At 40.7% G+C, this 20,403-nt stretch overlaps 2 protein-coding genes across 3 annotated transcripts; one reads left to right on the top strand and one right to left on the bottom strand.

The window, feature by feature from the left end:
• Positions 1–351: 351 nt before the first annotated feature.
• On the bottom strand, positions 352–4,841 carry LOC139637270 (high mobility group-T protein-like). The gene is made up of 5 exons (XM_071505841.1): positions 4,683–4,841; positions 2,100–2,260; positions 1,640–1,788; positions 1,299–1,473; positions 352–1,161 (listed from the first exon to the last, which is right to left on the bottom strand). Exons 2-5 carry the CDS (start codon positions 2,244–2,246, stop codon positions 1,009–1,011), a joined length of 624 nt encoding a protein of 207 aa, XP_071361942.1. The 5' UTR covers positions 2,247–2,260; positions 4,683–4,841; the 3' UTR covers positions 352–1,008.
• A 3,508-nt stretch (positions 4,842–8,349) lies between these two features.
• On the top strand, positions 8,350–19,998 carry uspl1 (ubiquitin specific peptidase like 1). 2 transcript variants are annotated; one of them, XM_071505839.1, is made up of 9 exons: positions 8,350–8,508; positions 9,118–9,274; positions 9,902–10,024; positions 10,123–11,092; positions 11,839–11,949; positions 13,415–13,544; positions 13,660–13,785; positions 15,910–16,070; positions 16,802–19,998. In XM_071505839.1, the coding sequence occupies exons 2-9, from the start codon at positions 9,149–9,151 to the stop codon at positions 18,610–18,612; spliced, it is 3,558 nt and encodes a 1,185-aa protein (XP_071361940.1). In that variant the 5' UTR covers positions 8,350–8,508; positions 9,118–9,148; the 3' UTR covers positions 18,613–19,998. The 2 variants fall into 2 exon arrangements, with proteins under 2 accessions (XP_071361940.1, XP_071361941.1); XM_071505840.1 differs by having other exon boundaries at positions 8,374–8,508; positions 9,118–9,218.
• The last annotated feature ends 405 nt before the right edge of the window (positions 19,999–20,403 follow it).

The raw sequence follows: 20,403 nt of genomic DNA, 5'->3' as shown, positions 1-20,403 counted from the left end.
TTTATTTCATTTTCCCCGGGCACCATAATGTCAACCCAATTTGACTTTAGTGAGTTGACAGCAATTCAAGTTAAAACACGCCTCACCTCCTGAAAAATCTAAATTAATCACCCCTAGGTCTTAAATATTCATGGAGCACAATTGGCCCAGTCACTGCTGTTTATTTCCACGCAGCATTAGACTGTTTTATGGTGTTTAATCGCCGACTGTTTTAATTGTCAGTCGTATTGATTTTGGTGGCGCTGATATTCCATCGTTTTGACAGAGCTGCTGTTGACCCTACTTCCTCCTCCAGATCAGCCATATTAGTTTTTACCTGTGCATTTATGTTCATTTAACAAATGAGACTACTCAAAATTGAAGCCGTTTAATCTTGGGAAAAGGAAACCTACAGGATACATGCACAGTAACTTTTAAGACACAACACAAAACCGATTTATTAAAAAAAAAAAAAAATGTTTATTGACATCAGAAGCAATTTAGATTTCAACAATAAACAAGGCGTTTTTTTTTTTATTTTTGCTATTACAGTGGTACATAAAGATCAGTAAAACAACTGTGATACGTCAACTTTGATAACGTCATTTAAAATAAAAACACACAGGAAAAGGAAAAAAAAAAAAAAAAAAAAAAAAAGGAAGAAACACTCAGCTCTAACTCAGTTTCAGAACAGTTCTTATGTGCTGTGGACCTCTAGCTACGGTAAATACTGTAAGCCCACCCCTTTACACTGTACCAGGCAGGATAGTGGTCTAGGAACTACCACTGGAAAAATAAGACTGGCAGAAAGATACAGACACGATACTTGTGTAGTGTTAACTATACAAAAAGGAGAAAAAAACTGTACAGCATAAAAACAACTGATATACACAGCCTTTTTTGTTTTTGTCGTTTTTTTTTTTTTACCCCTTGAATACTAATGTATTTTCTTTCAGTAAGTGAAGTGTGTACAAGGGGGTTAAATGCTTTATAAACAAGAAAATGACCACTATATATGTCACTCGCAATCTACTCGTCATCATCGTCATCATCGTCTTCCTCCTCCTCCTCGTCATCTTCGTCATCATCGTCATCATCATCATCCTTCTTCTCTGCCTTGGACGGGGCTTTTGCTGGAGCTCCGTCGCCTGTCTTGCCCTTGGCGCGATATGCTCTGACGTCCTGCGATGGGAGGAATGACAAGATATCAGACTGTTTAGACTCAGCCATTTGTAATCAAAGCTCAGACTTAATTAAAGAACAGCAACACGTCACCAATCTTCAGTAAAGTGAGTTAGAAAGGATCACCGTGTCTTTACCTTCTCATACTTCTCCTTCAGTTTAGCGGCCTTCTTCTCATAGGGCTGCTTGTCCTCAGCAGGGGTGCTGTTCCACATCTCACCCAGCTTCTTGGCAACGTCTCCAATGGTAAGACCAGGGCTCTCGCCTTTCACCTTGGGGCGGAACTCTGAGCAAAAGATGAAGAAGGCAGATCTGGAAAACAAAAAAAGTTTTGTCATTTACACAACATAGCATGCTTCATGTTCTGTCATAAAAACATGAGTCAGCTGCTCATGAGTCAGAATTGTTTTGTTTTGCAGAGACATTTTCTGCTGAAAAGGGCTATAAAAATCATCAAGCGTTGCCTTGCAATACTTACGGAGGTCTCTTGGGGGCATTAGGGTCCTTGTACTTCTTCTTCTTCTTTCCTCCCCTGGCTGGAACGTAGCTCATCATCTCCCTCTCATAGCGCGCCTTGTCCTGCCTGGCCAGGTCCTCAAACTTGCCCTTCTCCTTAGCAGACATTGTCTGAAAACAGAAGTAACTTGCTGACTGAATACTTGCTTTCCAAAGGGTGTCACTACAGATGCTACAAAGTATTCCCTTTCTCCTCTGATCCCATAAGTTTGGAAGGGAGCACTGTCTAACTTATTGGAAAATGTTGGCATCTCAATGTAACTGTAATCAAAAGCTGCAATAATCAAACCACAACATCCTGTATCTGAAATATCTTAATGTACACCAATAGGGAGTGGCATATAGTCCATTCTCAGGGGCAAAAGTTAATTCAGAGCTTAAAAACAGACTACAAGTTTATAAAACCATCATCCATCCCCTACCTTCCATCGCTCAGAGCACTTCTTGGAAAACTCGGCAAAGTTAACAGAAGCTTCGGGGTGCTTCTTCTTGTGCTCCTCCCGACAGGTCTGGACAAAATAAGCATAGGAGGACATCTTGCCCCTTGGTTTGGTTGGATCTTTCCCCATCCTTGCGGCAGTATCTAAAAAAAACAACAACAAACATTTCAAGTTCAAATTAGCTGTGCAACTGCATAGACATTGAATTATATTAATTTTATTGTTAGGGTGGGGTAGGTGGATCAACCTCAAACAGAAAAATGACTTCTGAAAATATATCTTTTTTTTAATTAAATAATTATCTCTTAAATTAATTATTCTCAATTTAGATAATTAAAATGATGTAAAGCAGATAAGGTATGATTGTGTTTACTCCTCTTGCCCACCCATCCTCCTCTACCACACAATAGCACGTCTTTCATTTCTCTCCATTGATCACTAGTATTGACGGCGCTACTTGAGTGACCCGCCCTCGCCGCTGTCAAACCGCACTAAGCTGGGACCCGTTCACGCAGTCCGCTGAAATAAACCCGACCAGCACAGACGGAGCTGATGCCACGAAAATGGACTTTCTTTATTGATGCAATCTGCACAGAGGCCTTTGCATAAAACTCAGTGGTCCGTGGCCAGCTCTCATTATGTTGGTTTACAACTGACTTCAAGAAAGGAAAAAATAAATAAATAAATAAATAAATCACACCAACATCTATAAATATGTTTTTCTTTGCAGTGACACACTTTCCGGTCACTTCCAGATGTAACTGCAAAAGTTGCCCAAGTTCAACTGCATAACATAAACCACGTCCATCTGTGGGACTATAACAGTGGACTTGGCTTTTAAAAAAAACATGGCTCATGTTTTTGCAAAAAAATAAAAAAAAAATTAAAAAAAATATAAATATATATCATCAAACCTCATCTGCAATAAGAAAAGGCCTTCGGGAAACCACCAGTTCCATTAATGTTCATGTTTTCATCAAATAAATAACTTTGACACAAAAAGACACAAATTACACATAAAGACGTATTTATTGAAAATGTGTCACTAAAAACTGCGATTCGACATGATTTAACACTCATCCCCTATCAGTCTTGCCTTTTCTTTATTCTGGGAATAATTCAGCATGATTTGCAAAAACGTGTAAAACTGATTATTTTCTCCTATACATTTTCCCATCAAATGCTACTGTAACTCCCAAGTAAGCTGCGTCGACCGAAGTAGTAATGGCGCATAGGCTCTCGTTGAGGAAAAGGAGGTCAACAACGACGGCAATATTTCTTCTTCCATTTTGTGAGAATGCCTTCTTCATGAAAGAAAGTCCCCCTCAAATGTCTCCTCCCGCCTCCCAGTTCGCTTTGCAACACGACAAATATGTTTAGAAAGCCGGCGATCTTGGCAAAATATTTCCCCCGATTGAATCCTATTGCACTAGCCGCCTTGTATAGTAATACATTGGGTCTGTGCTGTGTCTATGAGCGGGCTGTGCTACTGACTTGGTTTCTATGAGCTCCTAATGGCCGCTCGTCTTCATCCACTAACATGGAGAATATGGCTCCTTCTCTTTGTGTCAGCGCACAGCCATTGCACTGCATGCAATAGAGGGCAGAGCGACCGCGGCGACCGCTTCGCTTCAACCCGGGATTTAAAGCTTTTGCAGACGTCGGAAAAATCCCGCAGGGGTGTCGTTGGAAACGGGAAAGGTTGAACTTTCTTTTGCCGTCGTCACATGTCATAGTTGCGGGTTTGTTTCTCGAGAAAACACGGTTAGAAAAAGTTGAAGCGAACTGCGCCTCTGTCGCTGGCTTCCCATTCGCCTCGCTGCCTTGTTTCCTATGCGAATACAGTCAGCCATTACAGTAAAGCGCAGATCGTGAGGTAATTTTTTCACCGTCTTCTCGGCTGAATTGCAGCAAACAAACACAGGTCCGAGTGTATTTAAAGACGCTCTTTCTTTTTCTCGTGTTTTTATAAATTTTTAATGTTTCTATCACAAACCACACGCTCCCCAGCCTTCACATGACAGGCGTTCAGCCTCGCAATGCACTGCAATGCCAATGGCTAGCTAACGGTGAGTCTTCTACCATTGTACGCTGTGTTGTCCGCTAGACATTCCTGAATTTTTACGCGATAACTACCGTTTGATTCGACTCCATTTTGTAAAAACGACACGACAGTGACACACAAAATTATTCCTATTTCACGAAATCGACAATTTCCGTCGAAATCGGTCAAGGTTAATATTCTTTTCTTCTTTTTTTTTTTTAACGGAGCGTCTGTTCCACACTCCCCAGGCAGAGTAATGTAACGTTACCTGCTTAAGCGCCGGCTATTTCTCTTTCTTTTTCTTTTTTTATTTATTTTTTTTGTTGTTGTTGTTTTTTCTTTTTTTTTTTTTTTTTCCTTTTTTTTTTTTTTTTTTTTTTTTTTTTTTGGGCATGGTTCTCCGCAAGAAAATAAGCTTTCACACTCGATCGTGTCAAACACATTAGTATAACATTTTCTGAATGTTATCGTCCTTCTGAGGAAAACGGACCCTCAGATGTTCGTGTGTGTGGTATACTTACCCGGGGACTATCGCTGGATCTCAATGCTCTGCAATGGCTGTGTATGAGGGAACACAGGCGATACGCAATGTCTTCAGTCTTCGGCTCTCTAACATTACTCTCGGCGGGGCCCTCACGCCATTGGCCGGCGTCCGGTCTGGCGCCGCTCCCATTGGTAGGAGGCTTTTCATTGTCCTAATAGAAGACGGGATCCGATTGGTCGTCTTTTGTGAAACGTCACCGAAGTTTTCCGAGGCGCGTGGATACAAAAACACTTCCGTGCGGCGTGCCGGAGCTGGTAGTAGTGTAGTGTAGTGTAGTTTGCCATAGTATTGGATTCACTACGTTGAGCACAGTGTACAGTAGGCGAGTTAAATGAATGAGACGACGCTTGTATCCAGCTGTAAAATAACATGCGGTTGTGTCCGCGCAGGCCGCCGCCCCCCCCCCCACTTCCCTCTTCATTAACCACCTCCGTTTGTTGGCTTCCCTGCAATACGTGGGGAGCTTTATTTATTTTGTTTTTGCAAATTGTACCTGTTAAAAACGCGTAATTCACATGCACAAGCCCCCCCCCCCTCTCTCTCCCCATGTATCTCGCATTTTAAAATCACCTGTGAAAACAGAAGAACATTTCAGCTAATAGTATGCCCTTTTTTTTTTTTTTTTTTTTTTTTTTTTTTTGATTGCTGTGTTTGTTTGTGGTTTTCATTTTCGGGTCATTATTGAGAAAACGCTGGATATGACAGTGTTTTTTCTTTAATTCTCTCGGGCAAGTGTACACAATCATCACGTTTGGCAGGCACTCATTAGGTGCTGCTGCTGTCCCAATTAACATCATCAGACATCAAAACTATAATAAATGCTTTAGATATGTATACTAGGCCTCCAGATGTATTCTTTTAAATTTTTTTCTCAGCACAACGTGGTTTTTTTGGGTTTTTTTTTTTTTTTTGTCTGATTTCTTTAGGCTTTAGCTGATTTAAAGATAATAGTGTGCTCATGCCCAATTAAAACACAGACATAAGGTGATTAAAGGTCTACTCCTTTTAAGCTAAAGTTAGTGGATAAAGCAGTTTATAGTCTGAAGGAAGGCAATATGTTAGGCTTATGGCAAATTTTTTTTTTTTTTTTTTTTACAGTGAGAGTGTGAGGTATTGCTTGTTGTAACATATTCAAATTTGCCAATAGCAAGTCCCATAGATATAACAGGTCTGCATGATAGTGTCATTGCAGATGGCTTTTTATTCCCAACCCCACACATATTGTTGCGTTGTGCAGTGACATGGTTAAAGCCCTAAATTACAATATACTGTAATAGGAAAAAGGCAGCACTGACGAATCAATTCATTTTAATGCAACCCACTTTTGCCAGCCATATTACATAAACAGATCAGGAAAAGTTGTGTTCTTCCAAATGAATAACTAATACGGTTAGTCATATGTTATTCAACAGAACCCTGGTTGATAATTTCGTACAGATTACCATAAAGAATATATATTTTATCACATAAGGTTTTCATAGTTTTTCTACCTTTTTGCCTTTCGTACATATCTGATTCTAATTCAACAACACTCTAAAACCACATTTTATTGTGCTGCTATAGAGTTGAATAAGTCGGCTTCTATCTTTGCCAAGAGATGTCAGGAGGTCATGTGATTGTGTTTGTCTGTCTGATCAGTGACAAATAATGTAAAATCTGGTTAAGTAGGTGCCAAATTTGATATGCACATTCGTGCTATTCAGAGAAGCCTAATGAGTTTCGTGCCCCTATGATCTTTCTCTAGCGCCACCGTCAGGCAATGATTAGAATTTATTTAATATATCTGCAAAACTGTCCCTGTATGATATCTCCTGACTTGTAAATCATACATAAAACCTGTTGTGGTCTGTGTATTATAGTAGTAAAATGGAGCATAACTAACTGTTTCACCTATTTATTATTATTGTTATTATCGTTATTGTAAAAACTGTGCATAAATATGTTTCTGTTTAGATTCCTATCTCAAATGAGTTACATTCTGATTTTTGTGACCTAGTGACCTGAACTCTAGCGCCACCATTAGGCAAAACCTTCAGATATAAGCATAGGACAAATGAGCATCCATTAAGCAGGCCTGCCAACTAAGATTTCAAGACAATGATTTCAGACTGTGAAAGGGGCTTTTCACAAGATGATTTGCTTACTTTGCCCACAGTGGAGGTAACGTAGTTATCAGTCGTTAAAGGCTGGTCCCTGTGTTTAAATGTGGTGGGTGGGTGGGTGGGGGTAAAATAAAGCAAATGTCCATTATGTTCTGATTTGCAAAATGAAGTCATATACCCTCTGAAGATAATCTTGTAATCATAGGCGTTTAAGAAATGGTTAATTATGTCTATATAGATTTAATAATGAAATGAATATCTAATTAATATGCTTCTGCTTAACAGCTTATAAAGAAACAAAGGAAAATGGCTGACACATAGTTTATTCTTATCCTTGAATTAAGAATGGGAAGGGTGAACTGATTCCAAATGCCAATCACAAGCCAGACTCAGGCCACATGGCTGCCTGTGATGCTGCCTGTCTGTGTCTCATTTTGCACCAGGAGATGCCACGGCAGAAAGCTATAGCCTGCTCATGAGGCTTGGAGGCGGCCGGTTTATGCATTCTAATGAGCGCTCCCTGGGAAAAATATGCAAATTCATTTTGTCATCAAGAGGAAAATAGAGGACAGGAAAGCAGCAGATACAGGAGGGGCTTAAGGGAGGAGGGCACATACAAGAGGCGGGATTGGGTGGAGGGAGATAATGTGTGTGTGTGTGTGTGCGTGTGCATGTTTGTGAATGCGTTTGTGCGGGTTGGGGGGATACAAGAGCAGGAGGTGTCAGAGGTGGGCTGTGTTATAGAACCAGAGTGAGGGACATATGTAGCCCCCATCCCACCCCCTTCCAGCCAACTCCACCCCTCTACTTATCCCAAAGCCACATACAGTAGCTCCACAAAAACAAATAAATAAATAATATAGCCTGGTGTAGTCAGATTTACACAGACTGGATAAAGGAGCAATTTATAGATAGTATTTCAAAATAGAAAAATAGAAGAAGGCCTACAGAAAATTTGACTGATTTCTTCTTCTTTTTTTTCTTTTTCTTTTTTTTTTTTGTTTCTGATTTTAAGCCACCGGTTTAGTTTAAAGCCACCATGGGGCATTGTAACTTGCAATGAGCAATGCCATTATTAAAGTGAAGTAAATGATTTAAAAGAAAAAACTTTTTCTAATAAAGGTACCACTACTATGATTAAATGGTAATAATAAGGTTGAAAATTAATTAAAATCTAAAACTAGAATTGTAGCTGAGCCTGTTTTATTTTTGGCCGACTATAACCTGTGCCTATTATTACACTTTCAAAAAGATGGCATGTTATGCCTTTGAATGCGAGAAACAAGATATGGTGTGATTACTTTGTCAGCAATCCCACCAATTACTCAGGCCTACTACCATCAATTAATTATAATTAATACCGCGAATAATTGCTTTTAACATCGATTAGCACTGGTTTTACGAGCAGAGCCATACAAACCTACCGTGCGGCACCAATATGAACAATAAGTTGAGGTCAAGCGACTGCAATTCACTTAAGCGACCAACGGGGGCTCAGCGGAACCATTGTCCGTCAAGACGAGGGAAGACAAAGACCGCTGCACAACCGGCGGCAAACGGAAGAAGAACGTTTTTGACACGAACTGGCGAGACGATGCACATGGACTCATTCCGCAGGTGGGGAGTATTAAATACAGCTCTGCGTGGATGGATTTCGCCGACCAGCACCGTATTATCACTTACAATTTAACTTCGGTTTCGGTATGTATAATATTTATTCACTAAAACTGGAAATACAGGTCGACAGAGACTGAAATTAACGTTCGGCTGTAGGCTATTGTGTTAGCATGCTAGCCGCTAGGTGCAGGGACTGACAGTTTAGTGCATGAGGGATTGTTAACGGATTTGATTAAATCCAAAATAAAGTATTATAGCGTTAATAGGTTATCTGGATTGTGGCGTTATGCATTTTATTACATAGTTTTTCTCCTAAATGTGGTTAGCGTTAAGTGCATTTGACCTTTTCAGTGATTATATGTTACTCCGAATTGCCAGTGTCTCACAATGAAATATATACCGCGAATCTTTATCTGTTTTTGTAATGTATTAAGAACTTTTGAGTGCAGTTTTCATAGTTAGGTCAGTTAGGGTTACCAAAGAAACTCCCATCTGAGTGTTAATCATGACAGAGTAAGTTGTCCAGATATTCTTGAATGGCACATGGCTGATATAATGAGTTGATCACCTTACAAAAAAAGATGCTTCGTTGAATTGGTGCAAACATTCTGGAAATGCAATATTGCCATAGAGTTTGTAGCACATTGTAGGCTTTAAATAACATGTCCTACGTGTTGCTGTGTTTTTCCTTAGCTCCCTCTGAAGTGCGCCAGACTGAAGTGACATGGTGATATTTTTTGAATGGCACCAGACAGCTGTTGACCTGAAGAGCAGCAGTGGTTTGCCAATGACTGGTGAAGACACTGGTTTGGAGGCTTTGGCCTCACCACTGGCGGGGTATTTGGGAAAAGTCAGTAGAGCTCATGCTTTCCTCTCAACTCTTGTCACTTGCGCAAAGCTGAATTACATTTGAGAAATACTGTGACTGGGCAGTACCAATCCAAATTTAAAAAAAAAAAAAAAAAAAAAAAAAGCAAACGAAACACAAATGGAAATCTTGTGTAGTAAAAGGCGAAAGTATTTTGGTAGGCTCGAAGCCACGAATGTTGTGGAGAGTCAAATATTGTTATATGTGAAATGTTGAATGAAAATGTTAAGAAATAATTGTTATCATTTCATGTGCCACTTTCTCCCTGATATGGATGATAAAAAATCTGAGGCCAGAGACAGTAAACATACATTTTACCTGACAGTTACTTTAAGCAGTTCTTACCTTTACTTCTATGCATCACCTCTGCAAGGTAAATAAAGTAATACCCTACTAATTTACTAATGCTTGTGCACAAATGAGTATTTCAGTGTTGTTTGAAGAATAAAACTATGAATGTTGCAGGGAGATGAAAGAGTTGCCAACAGTGAAGTTGTCAAAAAAAATGCTTCATCCAGACTTGCATGTTCTTTTAAACTGTTTGATATCTTAGGTTTGTAGAGGTCAGACTTAATTATTATAACTTAATTAATTTCATGTTTTTTAAAGGTACAGGAAAGAGCTGCTTCACTGGAGCATTGTCCTTGGTGCACGTCGAAGGGCTTAACCTATGCTCTGCGCTCTTACCGCATCAACCTCCAGGAGTCAATCACCCTCTGCACAAACCCACAGGTAACTCCCAATGCTGCTGACACACACACACACACACACACACACACACACACACACACTGCTGCTGTGTTAACCTTTCCGTATCTATTCCCACGTAGTGCCTTTTCCCTCTGGTCAGCCGGCCCTTGGAGGATGTTTTGGCTAGCTTGGGTCCTGTGGAGCCCATGGTTGGGAACAAAAGAAAAAACCCTCTGCCGCTTGAAAAGGAAGAGTTGCTTGAACGCTCGCCCAAATGTCTGCGATCAAGCGAACTTGGCAGCCGTGGGACGCAAAGTGTTACTGACAGGCTTATCAGCCAGGCAGAGCACTGTGCTGTAAACACCGTCAGTAATGGCCAACATGCAGCACCCAAGACAGATGGAGAAAAGTTAAACGGATACCGCAGGGATTTTGATTGTCCAATTGCAGAGACAAAAGGACCGGAAACACTAAAGGATGACAATGTAGTTCTGGACAGTGCTGCAGGTACAGAAGGTTTTGCTCCTCCTACATGCGCAGCCTCAGCTGGACACCTGCAGAGCTCATCAGAAGCCTTGTTGACTGCTGAGCGGGATGAGCTTGCGCTGTCTCCTCACAGCCGTGCTCTAGGGATATCAGAAGCTGAGGATGACTCCAGGCAGGTGAAGAGTCAGCCTGAGGTGCTGAACAGACGGTGCAGTCTGTCCTCCAGTCAGTGTGGCATCACCAACGAGAAAATTGTTTCAACTAAAATCATCACTCCATCGTGTCAGCTCAATGAACAGACAGCACGGACAGAACAGAAATCACAGACTGCAGACGTCACCACGTGTAAGGACATAGCAGACATTGAGTCAAAAACAGAGGATTTGTCCTCAACCTCTTCTTTAATGGAGTCAGAGGAGCTTGTATCTGTTCCGAATCAGCTCCTCTGGAGGAACAGCGATAACCTGTGTTGGCTGGACTCACTGCTTGCGGCTTTGGTAAACTGTAAGAGCTTAAGAAGGTGTAAACCTAGAGATGAGCCTCAGCAGTCATCTGTCTGGCAGCTGATGAGAAGATATGAAGACATTTGCGCTGCCATTCAAGTCCATCAACATACTGGCAGAGGTAAGTTTAAAGATAATCTCCAGCACACACAGCATTTTTTTTAGTGGTATTTTTATTTTGTTCTCTTGCATGTACAATAAACAGAAAGTTGGTGATTCATGTCTTCTTTGCATATATGGTTCTTGTTTGTAAAAATACACTAAACATAAACTAATTTTACTTAAAGGACTGAGTCACCGATATTTTCTCACTCGGCACCTCTAGTGGTATCTGGCTTTGCAGTCCGTTTTGTTTTGAGTTGCCATGGTTTTAAGATACCATCAATGGAAAATCCTCTGCCACCTATATATAAAGGAGGTGAATAGAGTTTTGTTTGTGCTGTTAAAAACATTGAAATATTGAAAAACACAACATCAACATGACTTAATTCTATTGTCTTGGGATGTTGGCAGATGTTTAAGGGTTGAATACATCAAGACCTGGTCACATAAAACTGAAATTCTGCACGATGCCACAAGGTTAATTGAAAATACATTATTTTTTGTTTTGGTAGTTGTTGTTTTTTTGTTTTTGGTTTTTTTTTGTAATCTGCGTGAACTGACCCTTTAAATGCGATATGTTTGCACGAAATAGCAGAAATATCATTCCTCCATCTGACTGTAAATATAGTACCAATGACCATGTGCCGATCCTACTCTCTAAAAATTACTTTAAGTTCATTTACAGGTGAATGTCCTCTTCATTTTTTATAATAAATTGCAATGTTTTGAAGTGTAGTTCACTCACCTGAAGTTGTTTCTGTCTAGATGGCATTGTGATGGTGCCAAACCATGTGCTGCAAAAGGCCAAAGCAGACCTACAGAGTCTCAGGATGTCAGCCTTCAAACTACTGCAGCCCAAGCTGCATTGCAAACTGGGTAAGATCACTGAAGACATATAAAGCAGCCACTAAACTGATATTCAATTCAGTATGAGAAATAAAAGATTTTGGATGCTCTTAGTTAGTCTGTTTCCACTGACTCACTGCACCAAGGCAGTTGAAGACTTCTTAGTTATAGGTTTTCACATTCATGAATATCTCATAAACCTGCAGGGACCATGCATGTTTTCACTGTTATTACCTGATCAGGTTAGTGTCAGCCAGGAAGTGCTGTGATCATATCTGATTTTAGGTATCAGGAGATGATATTAATGCATCCTGAGTTGATATGTGTCATACCTGAGGTTTATTTGCACCGCGCACTTGTTCTGTTCAAGATACATTTGTATGAAACGTGACAAGAAAGGCAAGAAAAGAAATTTGGTTAAAGTTGTTGTGCACTACTTAATTGTTGTTCTCTTGCCCTTCTTTCTCTCAGTTTAGTATGGAGAGTGTGCAAAGTATAAGAGCCATAATTTCACAGTTGCTAGTTCTTCCTACTTTAGAGTACACTGATTAAACAACAAAAAGAGTAATATTGAAATCAGACAACGTTTCCCTGAAGTTCATATTTTCAGTCAGTTTCATGAATATGTACTTTTCCTTTGAGGTGAGAACAGATTGTCCCAGACAGCTGGAGAAAAGTTTCAGGATATGAAGAAGTTAATAAATATAAAGAAACAAAAATATTTATTTGGACTGTGTTTCTGGAGTCACCAGCACTGATAAGAAACCAGAGTTAGATCAGCAGCAACATGCAAATTGTGCCAAGCTACTGTAAGCAAGGGAGAGATGTCTGAGCGAATGCTTTTCAAACTGAACAGCACAATGTTCCCAAGGCCCCTCAAGCCTTCTCCTCATGAATATTAGATTTCATATACCCTAATGCCACTTTTTTTTGCCAAAGAGATTACAGTGACAAAAACAAACATATATTAAGGAGTAGTCTGTCTTGTTTTGGCAAGTTGCCTCTGTAAAATGTAATCACATCACTTATACACAATGTGAAAGGCTCCATGTAAAAACGTCGAACAGCTAAAAAACTCAATTACCTTCACTGCTTTCCTACCTTGACATATCACAAAGCTTTACTGAGTCATCAACCCCCGTTAAGCAAGAGTTAAACTTAATCTTTCAAAGTAACCATTCTCATCTGATGATACCAAAAAGCGACATGTCTCGACCTGCAAACCTTGGGTTTGCTCAGCTTGTTTCAGCCAAATCTTTATATTATATGAAAGTGCGGTTGGGTGGGGATGTGAATGCAGCAAGTAATGCAGATGCTGTTTTAAATAAACCCCAAGAGACATCGTTTTTTCACTTTCAGGTGTGCAGACACATGTGATCTCTAAAAACGAACCCATATCTCCTCCAGAGATTTAGATTCTTTAAAATTATCTAGAACAGCAGCTGTCAGCACTCGTACCAGTGACCATGCTCTAACTGCTGCATGTGCTTTTCAGGCCAGAGGGAAACACCTGTATTTGCCATGCCACTTCTGCTCAGGATGGACTCTTGGGTGGAGCCTCTCTTTCAGTCGACCTTTCACTGGGAGTTCAAGTGCAGTGAATGCAAAGCTGTTTCCAAAGAAAGGTAGGAAGGAAAATAGAATTAATCTACATATTATTTTTTTTTTAAAATTATTATTCCTTTGGGAAATGGTCAAAACTGTATAAATCCTAAATGTAGTTGATGCTGTACTTTTCAGGATTACGAAAACTCTTCCCACCTTCACAAATATTGTGCCTGATTGGCGCCCTCTTCATGCAGTCCATTCGGCCCCGTGCAACGTATGCTGCAAAAAGAACCAGAGGAGGACTATGATGCTGGAGAGGTGAGAACTAAGCTTTTAATGTGTCTACCTTTGTAGTTTTAAAAATGTTGCATTATTACAAAAGGTTTTATAAGTCACAATTTGAATATTGAGTAAGATGCATTTACTTCATGTCAGAGCATTGTATTTACTTGTGCATATACCAAACTGTACAATTTAAAAATGAAGACCAATGTGTTTTAGCGCTGTGAATGTTTTATGCAAACCTTTGGGCACTCCTGGGCAAATGACACATGTATTTGCTTATTTGAAGCGAAAAGAAGCAAACAGACTTTAAAAATAAGTCTCTCTTAAAATGTTAATGTACTCTTATTTTTCCTTTTAATGAATGTAAAAAGTAGAAAAATAACAGTAATTGTGATGTGCAAAAGTTTAGCCACCCTACCAAGTCAGTGCATGGTAACTGCTCCTTTGCCAACTGTTGAGCATGGGGCTGGAAATGTTCTGCTTTGGGGCTATGTGGCAGCCAATGGCACACGAAACACTGCACAGATAGAGAGTGTGGAAGATCGGCTTCCGCTAAATATCAGCAAACTCTGGATGCAAATATCATCCATTCAGTTGAGAAAGTGAAACTGGCTTCTACAGCCAGACAGTGAACCAAAGCAAACCTTAAAATCCACCATAGACTTCTTCAAGAAAAACAAGCTTAAGCACTCGCAGTCCCCTGACCTGAGCGTGACTGAAAATCTATGGGTAGATTTTGTTTTGTGTGCGCGAAACAGCCTAAAAATATCTGAGAACTTGAAGTGATCTGCAGGAAGAGTGGGTGAAACCTCCTAACAATAGAACAACAATAACAATAGAACAATAGAAAGAGTCTTAGCAGGCTGCAGAAAGTGTTTGTAAAATATGATATCTGCCAAAGGGTGTGGGTGGGGTCACTAAAAACTGACTTAGTAGGGTGGTCAGACTCGTGCACATGCCACAAATAGTCAAATTTTCTCTCAATTTTTTAAAATGAATGAATTAAAAAGTAACAAAGATTAACACTTGCAGTAATCCTAGGCCCTGTTCAGTGGTTGGCTCTCTAAATACGTCTGTTCACACCTGGCTTTGAAATGTATCTCCACATGTGATGGTATCTCACTTTCCAACTTTATATGCAAATAAACAGGTATGCACAGTTTTTAGAAAGACAGACTCATCCATTGGCAATGCGCTTGTGTGTGTGAGTGAGAGAGTGCGAGTAAAGAGAGAGCAGTACGGGGGGGGGTTGAGCAAATGAATGTGCTGCATGTAGCTCTACAGTGAAATGAGGTTTTATCCATTTGCAATAGTAAAATATTTTTGGTTTGTTGTGAAACTGTGTTGAGACTCATTAGACTGTGGCAGAGGACGTTGGTAGAGGAGGGGGTCCTTCAGTGTGGCCCAGGACGCATTTGTGTTCACACTGCTAAAAGAATGTGGCCACATGTGGCTCGGACCACCTCCTAATGTGGTCTGAGTGATCGGATCTGAAATGCTGTGTTCACACCTGTACTTAGAGCTGGCCACTTGTGATTGGATCACCTGAGACGGATGTTGATACCAGGTGTGCACAGGGCCTTAGGAGATGATGTTAGTGTAGCTGTTGAAGCACATGTTGATTACATGCCGTTATTGATTACTATGTCAACAAAGGGTGTGAATTTTAACATACATATTAGCCATTGAATAATTAATGACTATGTAGCAGTAAAAAAGCTCACGTATGTCCAGCCATTGTCTCCAGATTAGCTACACCAGAATCAGTCCAACCGTTCATTTCCAAGTCCAACATAAAACCTCAGGTTAGCAGGATTACAAAAAAACTTCTCCACAGGACACGATAAAGAAACTGTGCCTCCATAGTTATGCTACTCATTCACTAATTAACTATGTAAGTAACTGACTACCAGGGTGAACGAAATGACTAACTATTAATGAATTGTACTTCTCTGAAATATTACAGATTTATCATTAAATATCAATGTTCACAACTGAATATCAACTGCAGCTATCTTATAATAAAACATATATTCTTGTAATAACACATTTTATACGCAGAAGGTTTTGTAGCTCTGTTGAAACTGTTTTACATTATTTAGAGAAACTTCACTTGTTCATCCATTTAACCAGACGTCTGCCATGTGTTTTGTTTAGCGCGCCTCCAGTGTTTGTGCTACACTTCGTCGAGGGCCTTCCTGACAACGACGTCAGACTCTACACCTTCAGCTTCAAAGGGAAGCGCTACTCGGTCACCACTGTGATACAGTACGACCGCCAGCTGAAGCACTTTGTCACCTGGCTTTGTAATTCTGATGGTGCGTATTTTGAGGCAGATTCTGTTGTGGGTTTATTGCATTTTTTTCACCATATGTAAACAATATCTTTTGACCAATGACTTGGCTAAGATGTGGGTCAGTTAATGAGGTTGCAGTGGAGGTTTGGTTTGGATGCAACAGAGCAATTCTAAATATGTTTGAGTTACTTTGCCATATTTAGTTCTGAGAGGATGTTTATATATTTATTACAGACTTCCTACATAGATAACTGAGGTGAAATGACACGCACCTTTTTTTTTTTGCTTCTTTATCAGTCTCTAAGTTGCACTCACACTTGGTGTGAAACCACAAACACTAAAGCTCATAGTTAAGACACATTAAGGTTCATATTTTTTATTCCTCCACATTGTAGTTTTCCAACAGCACAGTCTGCTGGACAGTTTATGTAGTGTTAAACTTTGAAAAGCTCCAGCCATGTAGGATTTGTTTCGCTTTCATTTATACAGAATTTTCTTTATTTACCTAAGATTTCACCAATACAGTTAATTATTATTTCTACATTGGATCTATATGATTAATCTGCATTATGTTTTGCCATATCTACATTTGTTTGTATGTGCTGCTGCCTCTTGATTAATTTCTTGGCGAAAAAAAAAAAGATGCCATTATCATCATCATCATCAGGCTGAGAATCTAATCATAACACATTAGTCTAAACATACATGCAACACATGCTGATTTTGTCGTAACTGTGTGCCTGTTCTTCGCAGGATCGTGGCTGGAATATGACGACCTGAAACATTCGGACTGTAAGACCCATCAGAAGCTCCCGGTTCCTGCTCAGGAGATGCACATTGTCTTCTGGGAAGTGGAGGAGGATGAAGAGCCTCGCGTCTGTTCTCCCACCAGCACATTTTCTGACTCTACCCCACCTAAAAATAAGATGAACCCCAGTGTGAGTGACAAAGACTTAGCAGCAGACGAACTGTCGGCTCGCTCTCCGGATCAGTCTCTTCTCGCTTCTCACAATGACACCGACATTGTCTGTGCACTCTCAGTATCTGAGGACGGCGGCAATATCATAGACACAACCCTCACAGCTGGCCTTGATGCATCAATAGGTTCCACAACTCTGCTCGACACCTTCGAGGGCCTTAGCCATGATGACATTGTTACACTCACACTGGTGGAATTAAAACCTGATTCAGAAATGCAGCTGATAAATGACAACGAACAAACTCAGGATTTGAGTGTTCCCAGCCCGAATGAAATACCCGATGCGACACCAGATAGCTCCTCCGCTGTGATGGGCAGTGAGGTGGGTAACAACCCTGATGTTGAGCTTCCCACCACCTCAAGCTCGTCTGAATCTGTTGATGGCTCGTCGAGTGATCCAACATATGTGCCCGCTGCCAGGAGAGGACAAGGGAGAGGGAGGGGAACTGGCACAGGCACAGGCACAACCGTTAGTAGGCAGAAAGGTAAAAAAGCAGCGTCAGCTCCACATACTTCACCGCCTGTGTCCTCTGAGCCCCCTGAAGTAATCAGTAATCAACCTTTGGCTGCTGCTGCTCAGGAAAAGGCACCACCTGTTGAAACTACACAGCAAACGCCCCCCCCCTTCTCTACTGATACCTCACCCCTGCCCAGCAGTAAGCAAAGTCCACCAACGCTAGATCAGAGCGCTCGCTGGTCCTTCCTAGTCAGCAGACACCCACTAACCCATATTCAAAAGTCCCCTGCGAAACCCGCTCCCACCCACACACCTACCCCGGTCACACAGGTAAGGCCCTCTCCTTCTGCTCGCTCTACCCCCAACCCTGAGAGAAGACAGCAGATTGCTGGAGCTCTCTTCCCCAAACCACAGCTCAGGACAGAGGAGAGTGATGGTCTCTCAATGAAAGCTGCAGAAATGTACGGTGCATTCAGCGCCAAGAGTCCACTCCCATTCCCCGCACTGCTCAATGGCAAATCAAATCCGTCTCAACCCGTCACCTCTCACCCCCAAAAACCACTAACAAACACCACAGTGGTGTCTGGTGCATTATTCTCTGAGCCTAAAGCAAAGGGGCCCCCTGAGATCTCCTCCAAGAAGCAGAGCAGCCACTCAAAGGTTCCTCTGGGGCTCAGCGACACTCAAGCTCTCAGGTACAAGCTGCTAAAGAAACTGAAAGCAAAGAAGAAGAAGCTCGCCAAACTGGACGAACTGTTGGGTCATCAGGGGGGAGCCAGCCTCCGACCGGACAGCACTGACCTGAGTTCTCCTTACGCAGTTACCTCCAGTACATATGGCGGCTCCCCCTCCGACGACTTCCTCTCAGACCTGATCTCACCGGCAACGACAGCCAGCAACCTATCACCAGACAGCACCGACTTCCTAGAGATGCTCACCAGCAAACAAGATGGAGTCGAGCAGTTGGACTGCGGGGTTAATGCGTTCGGTGCAGTGTCGCAGACGAACATCTGTACGAGCGGGAGCCATTCTGAAAACTTCCTGGACGAGTTTCTCTCGCAGGCTGCGGCTCAGAGACAGACTGAGATGGAGAGCGAGGCGCTCAGTGCACTTGAATTTTTCATTTGAGATGTGGGGGACGAGTGTAGTCTGCAGATAAGATAACATTAAGTTACTGTTGTGAGAAAATTATGCAAAATTTTACTTGTTTAACGAGCTACACCTCATTATCAGAAGGGATGGGTTCTGATACCAGCATTCATTTAGGATCTGGTTCCAATTTGGTAAAATACAAAGATTTAAGAATCCAAAGCCAAAGAATCACTTATTCCTTCAAGAATCCTTCATTCTCGTTCTGTGTATTTTAGTGAGGCTTCTCTCTCTGACACTACAGGTGTCACTAAAGAAAAAGATGTAGACATCTACAAAAAGGCAAATACAAATGCAGGACAAATCTGTGATGCTGTTGTTAAGAGCACACACGGAGGACTGGCTTTTCAAAGTCTACAAAACTGCAAAATGTAATATTTGTAGGATGGTGTTCAGAATGAAGGGGGAAACAACAAGTCCTTTTTTGTAAATATCTACCAACCAACTTGTTAAAGTAAGAATTTGTGGCATTTTTGAGAAGATGAGAAGGACGAGTACTCGGCCCGCTGATGTAGCACCGTATTCTGTGCCCCATCAGATTCTGTGACCTGTAGCAGTCTTGTCTTCAGATAACATAAGGCCCACCGTGCATGCAAAACATCAGCACTCCATTTAATTGATATTCACTGAATGATGAAGTAGAATTAACGTTGTTCCCACTGTGTTGTTTTCACTTTAGCTTCTACGCTCCCCCCCTCCCAGTGAGGTGCAAAGGGGGTCAGGACAGGGTTGATAAATTTCACAAAGCAGTGACAAAAAAATGTGGAGAAATCCTCACAACCATTCACCACCGTAGTACGACCAGGGTTTAGCTTTGATAGTTATATTATACCATAATACAACAACATCAAATTAACTACCCAAAAAGGGATTTGAAAACTGGATTCAGATTTGATAACATCCCCATCTCTATTCATCAGTCAGACTTGTCTGTTTGTCCCCACACTGAGGTGTAGTTTTCAGTTTAAAGTAGCGACATCTCTTGGTGTATTTATGTTGCTATTAATTTAGATAACTTCATGAAGTTTGCGTGTGTGTCAACAATGTTGGCAATTGTGTGTTTGACCTTGGATAAAATGTGTAAACCACATCTTTAAATGTTTTCTGCAAGTTTGGCACTTTGTTGTTTATATATACTGTACATATATGGATTGTATAAAGCAATCTCCTTGTTTGTTTGCTCTGTTTTGCCCTTTTGACAATTACTTGAAGATTCTCATGAAATATATTTCTTTTTTTTTTTTTTTTTAGTGTCATTTAATAAATACTTTAGATGAATCTTATATTTTCAAATTGTGAGAATGATTGTTTTGAAATTCAACTTGAACAAAATGTGTGTACCAGATTAAAACTCACCTCAACCAGCTCCCTTGTAGAGAAGTTAAATATTTATATTTTCATTTTAAAGTTACTGTACATACTGTAAATGGTTATTGATGAGTCACAGTTTTGCACATGTTCTTATCAACCAGAAACTGCAGCATCATTTTTAGCTCAAGTTATGACTCTTCTGAAGTTAAAAAAAAAAATAAAAACAAGTTAGAGAAACTGCCAGACCCAGAATTCAACACTATCAAAAGGCGAAATCATAATCTTTGTGGTTAAACTGGGAACTATGTCTGCCACAGGCAACACAAGTGGACACAAACAAAATATTTAAAATCTGTCAAGGTGCTTTGAAATATCAGACGATTTGAAATTGCTAATGATAAAAATAAATAAAAAATGAATTAAAACATGTTTTTGCATTGTTGGCAGCTGAGCATATGA

This window comes from Trachinotus anak, unplaced genomic scaffold (assembly GCF_046630095.1).
Source record: "Trachinotus anak isolate AG129_WGS33_773 ecotype Australia unplaced genomic scaffold, CSIRO_AGI_Tana_v1 ptg000020l, whole genome shotgun sequence".
NCBI lineage: Eukaryota > Metazoa > Chordata > Actinopteri > Carangiformes > Carangidae > Trachinotus > Trachinotus anak.
The sequence above is the reverse complement of the archived record's forward strand: the minus strand, read 5'-3'. Positions and strand labels throughout refer to the sequence as shown.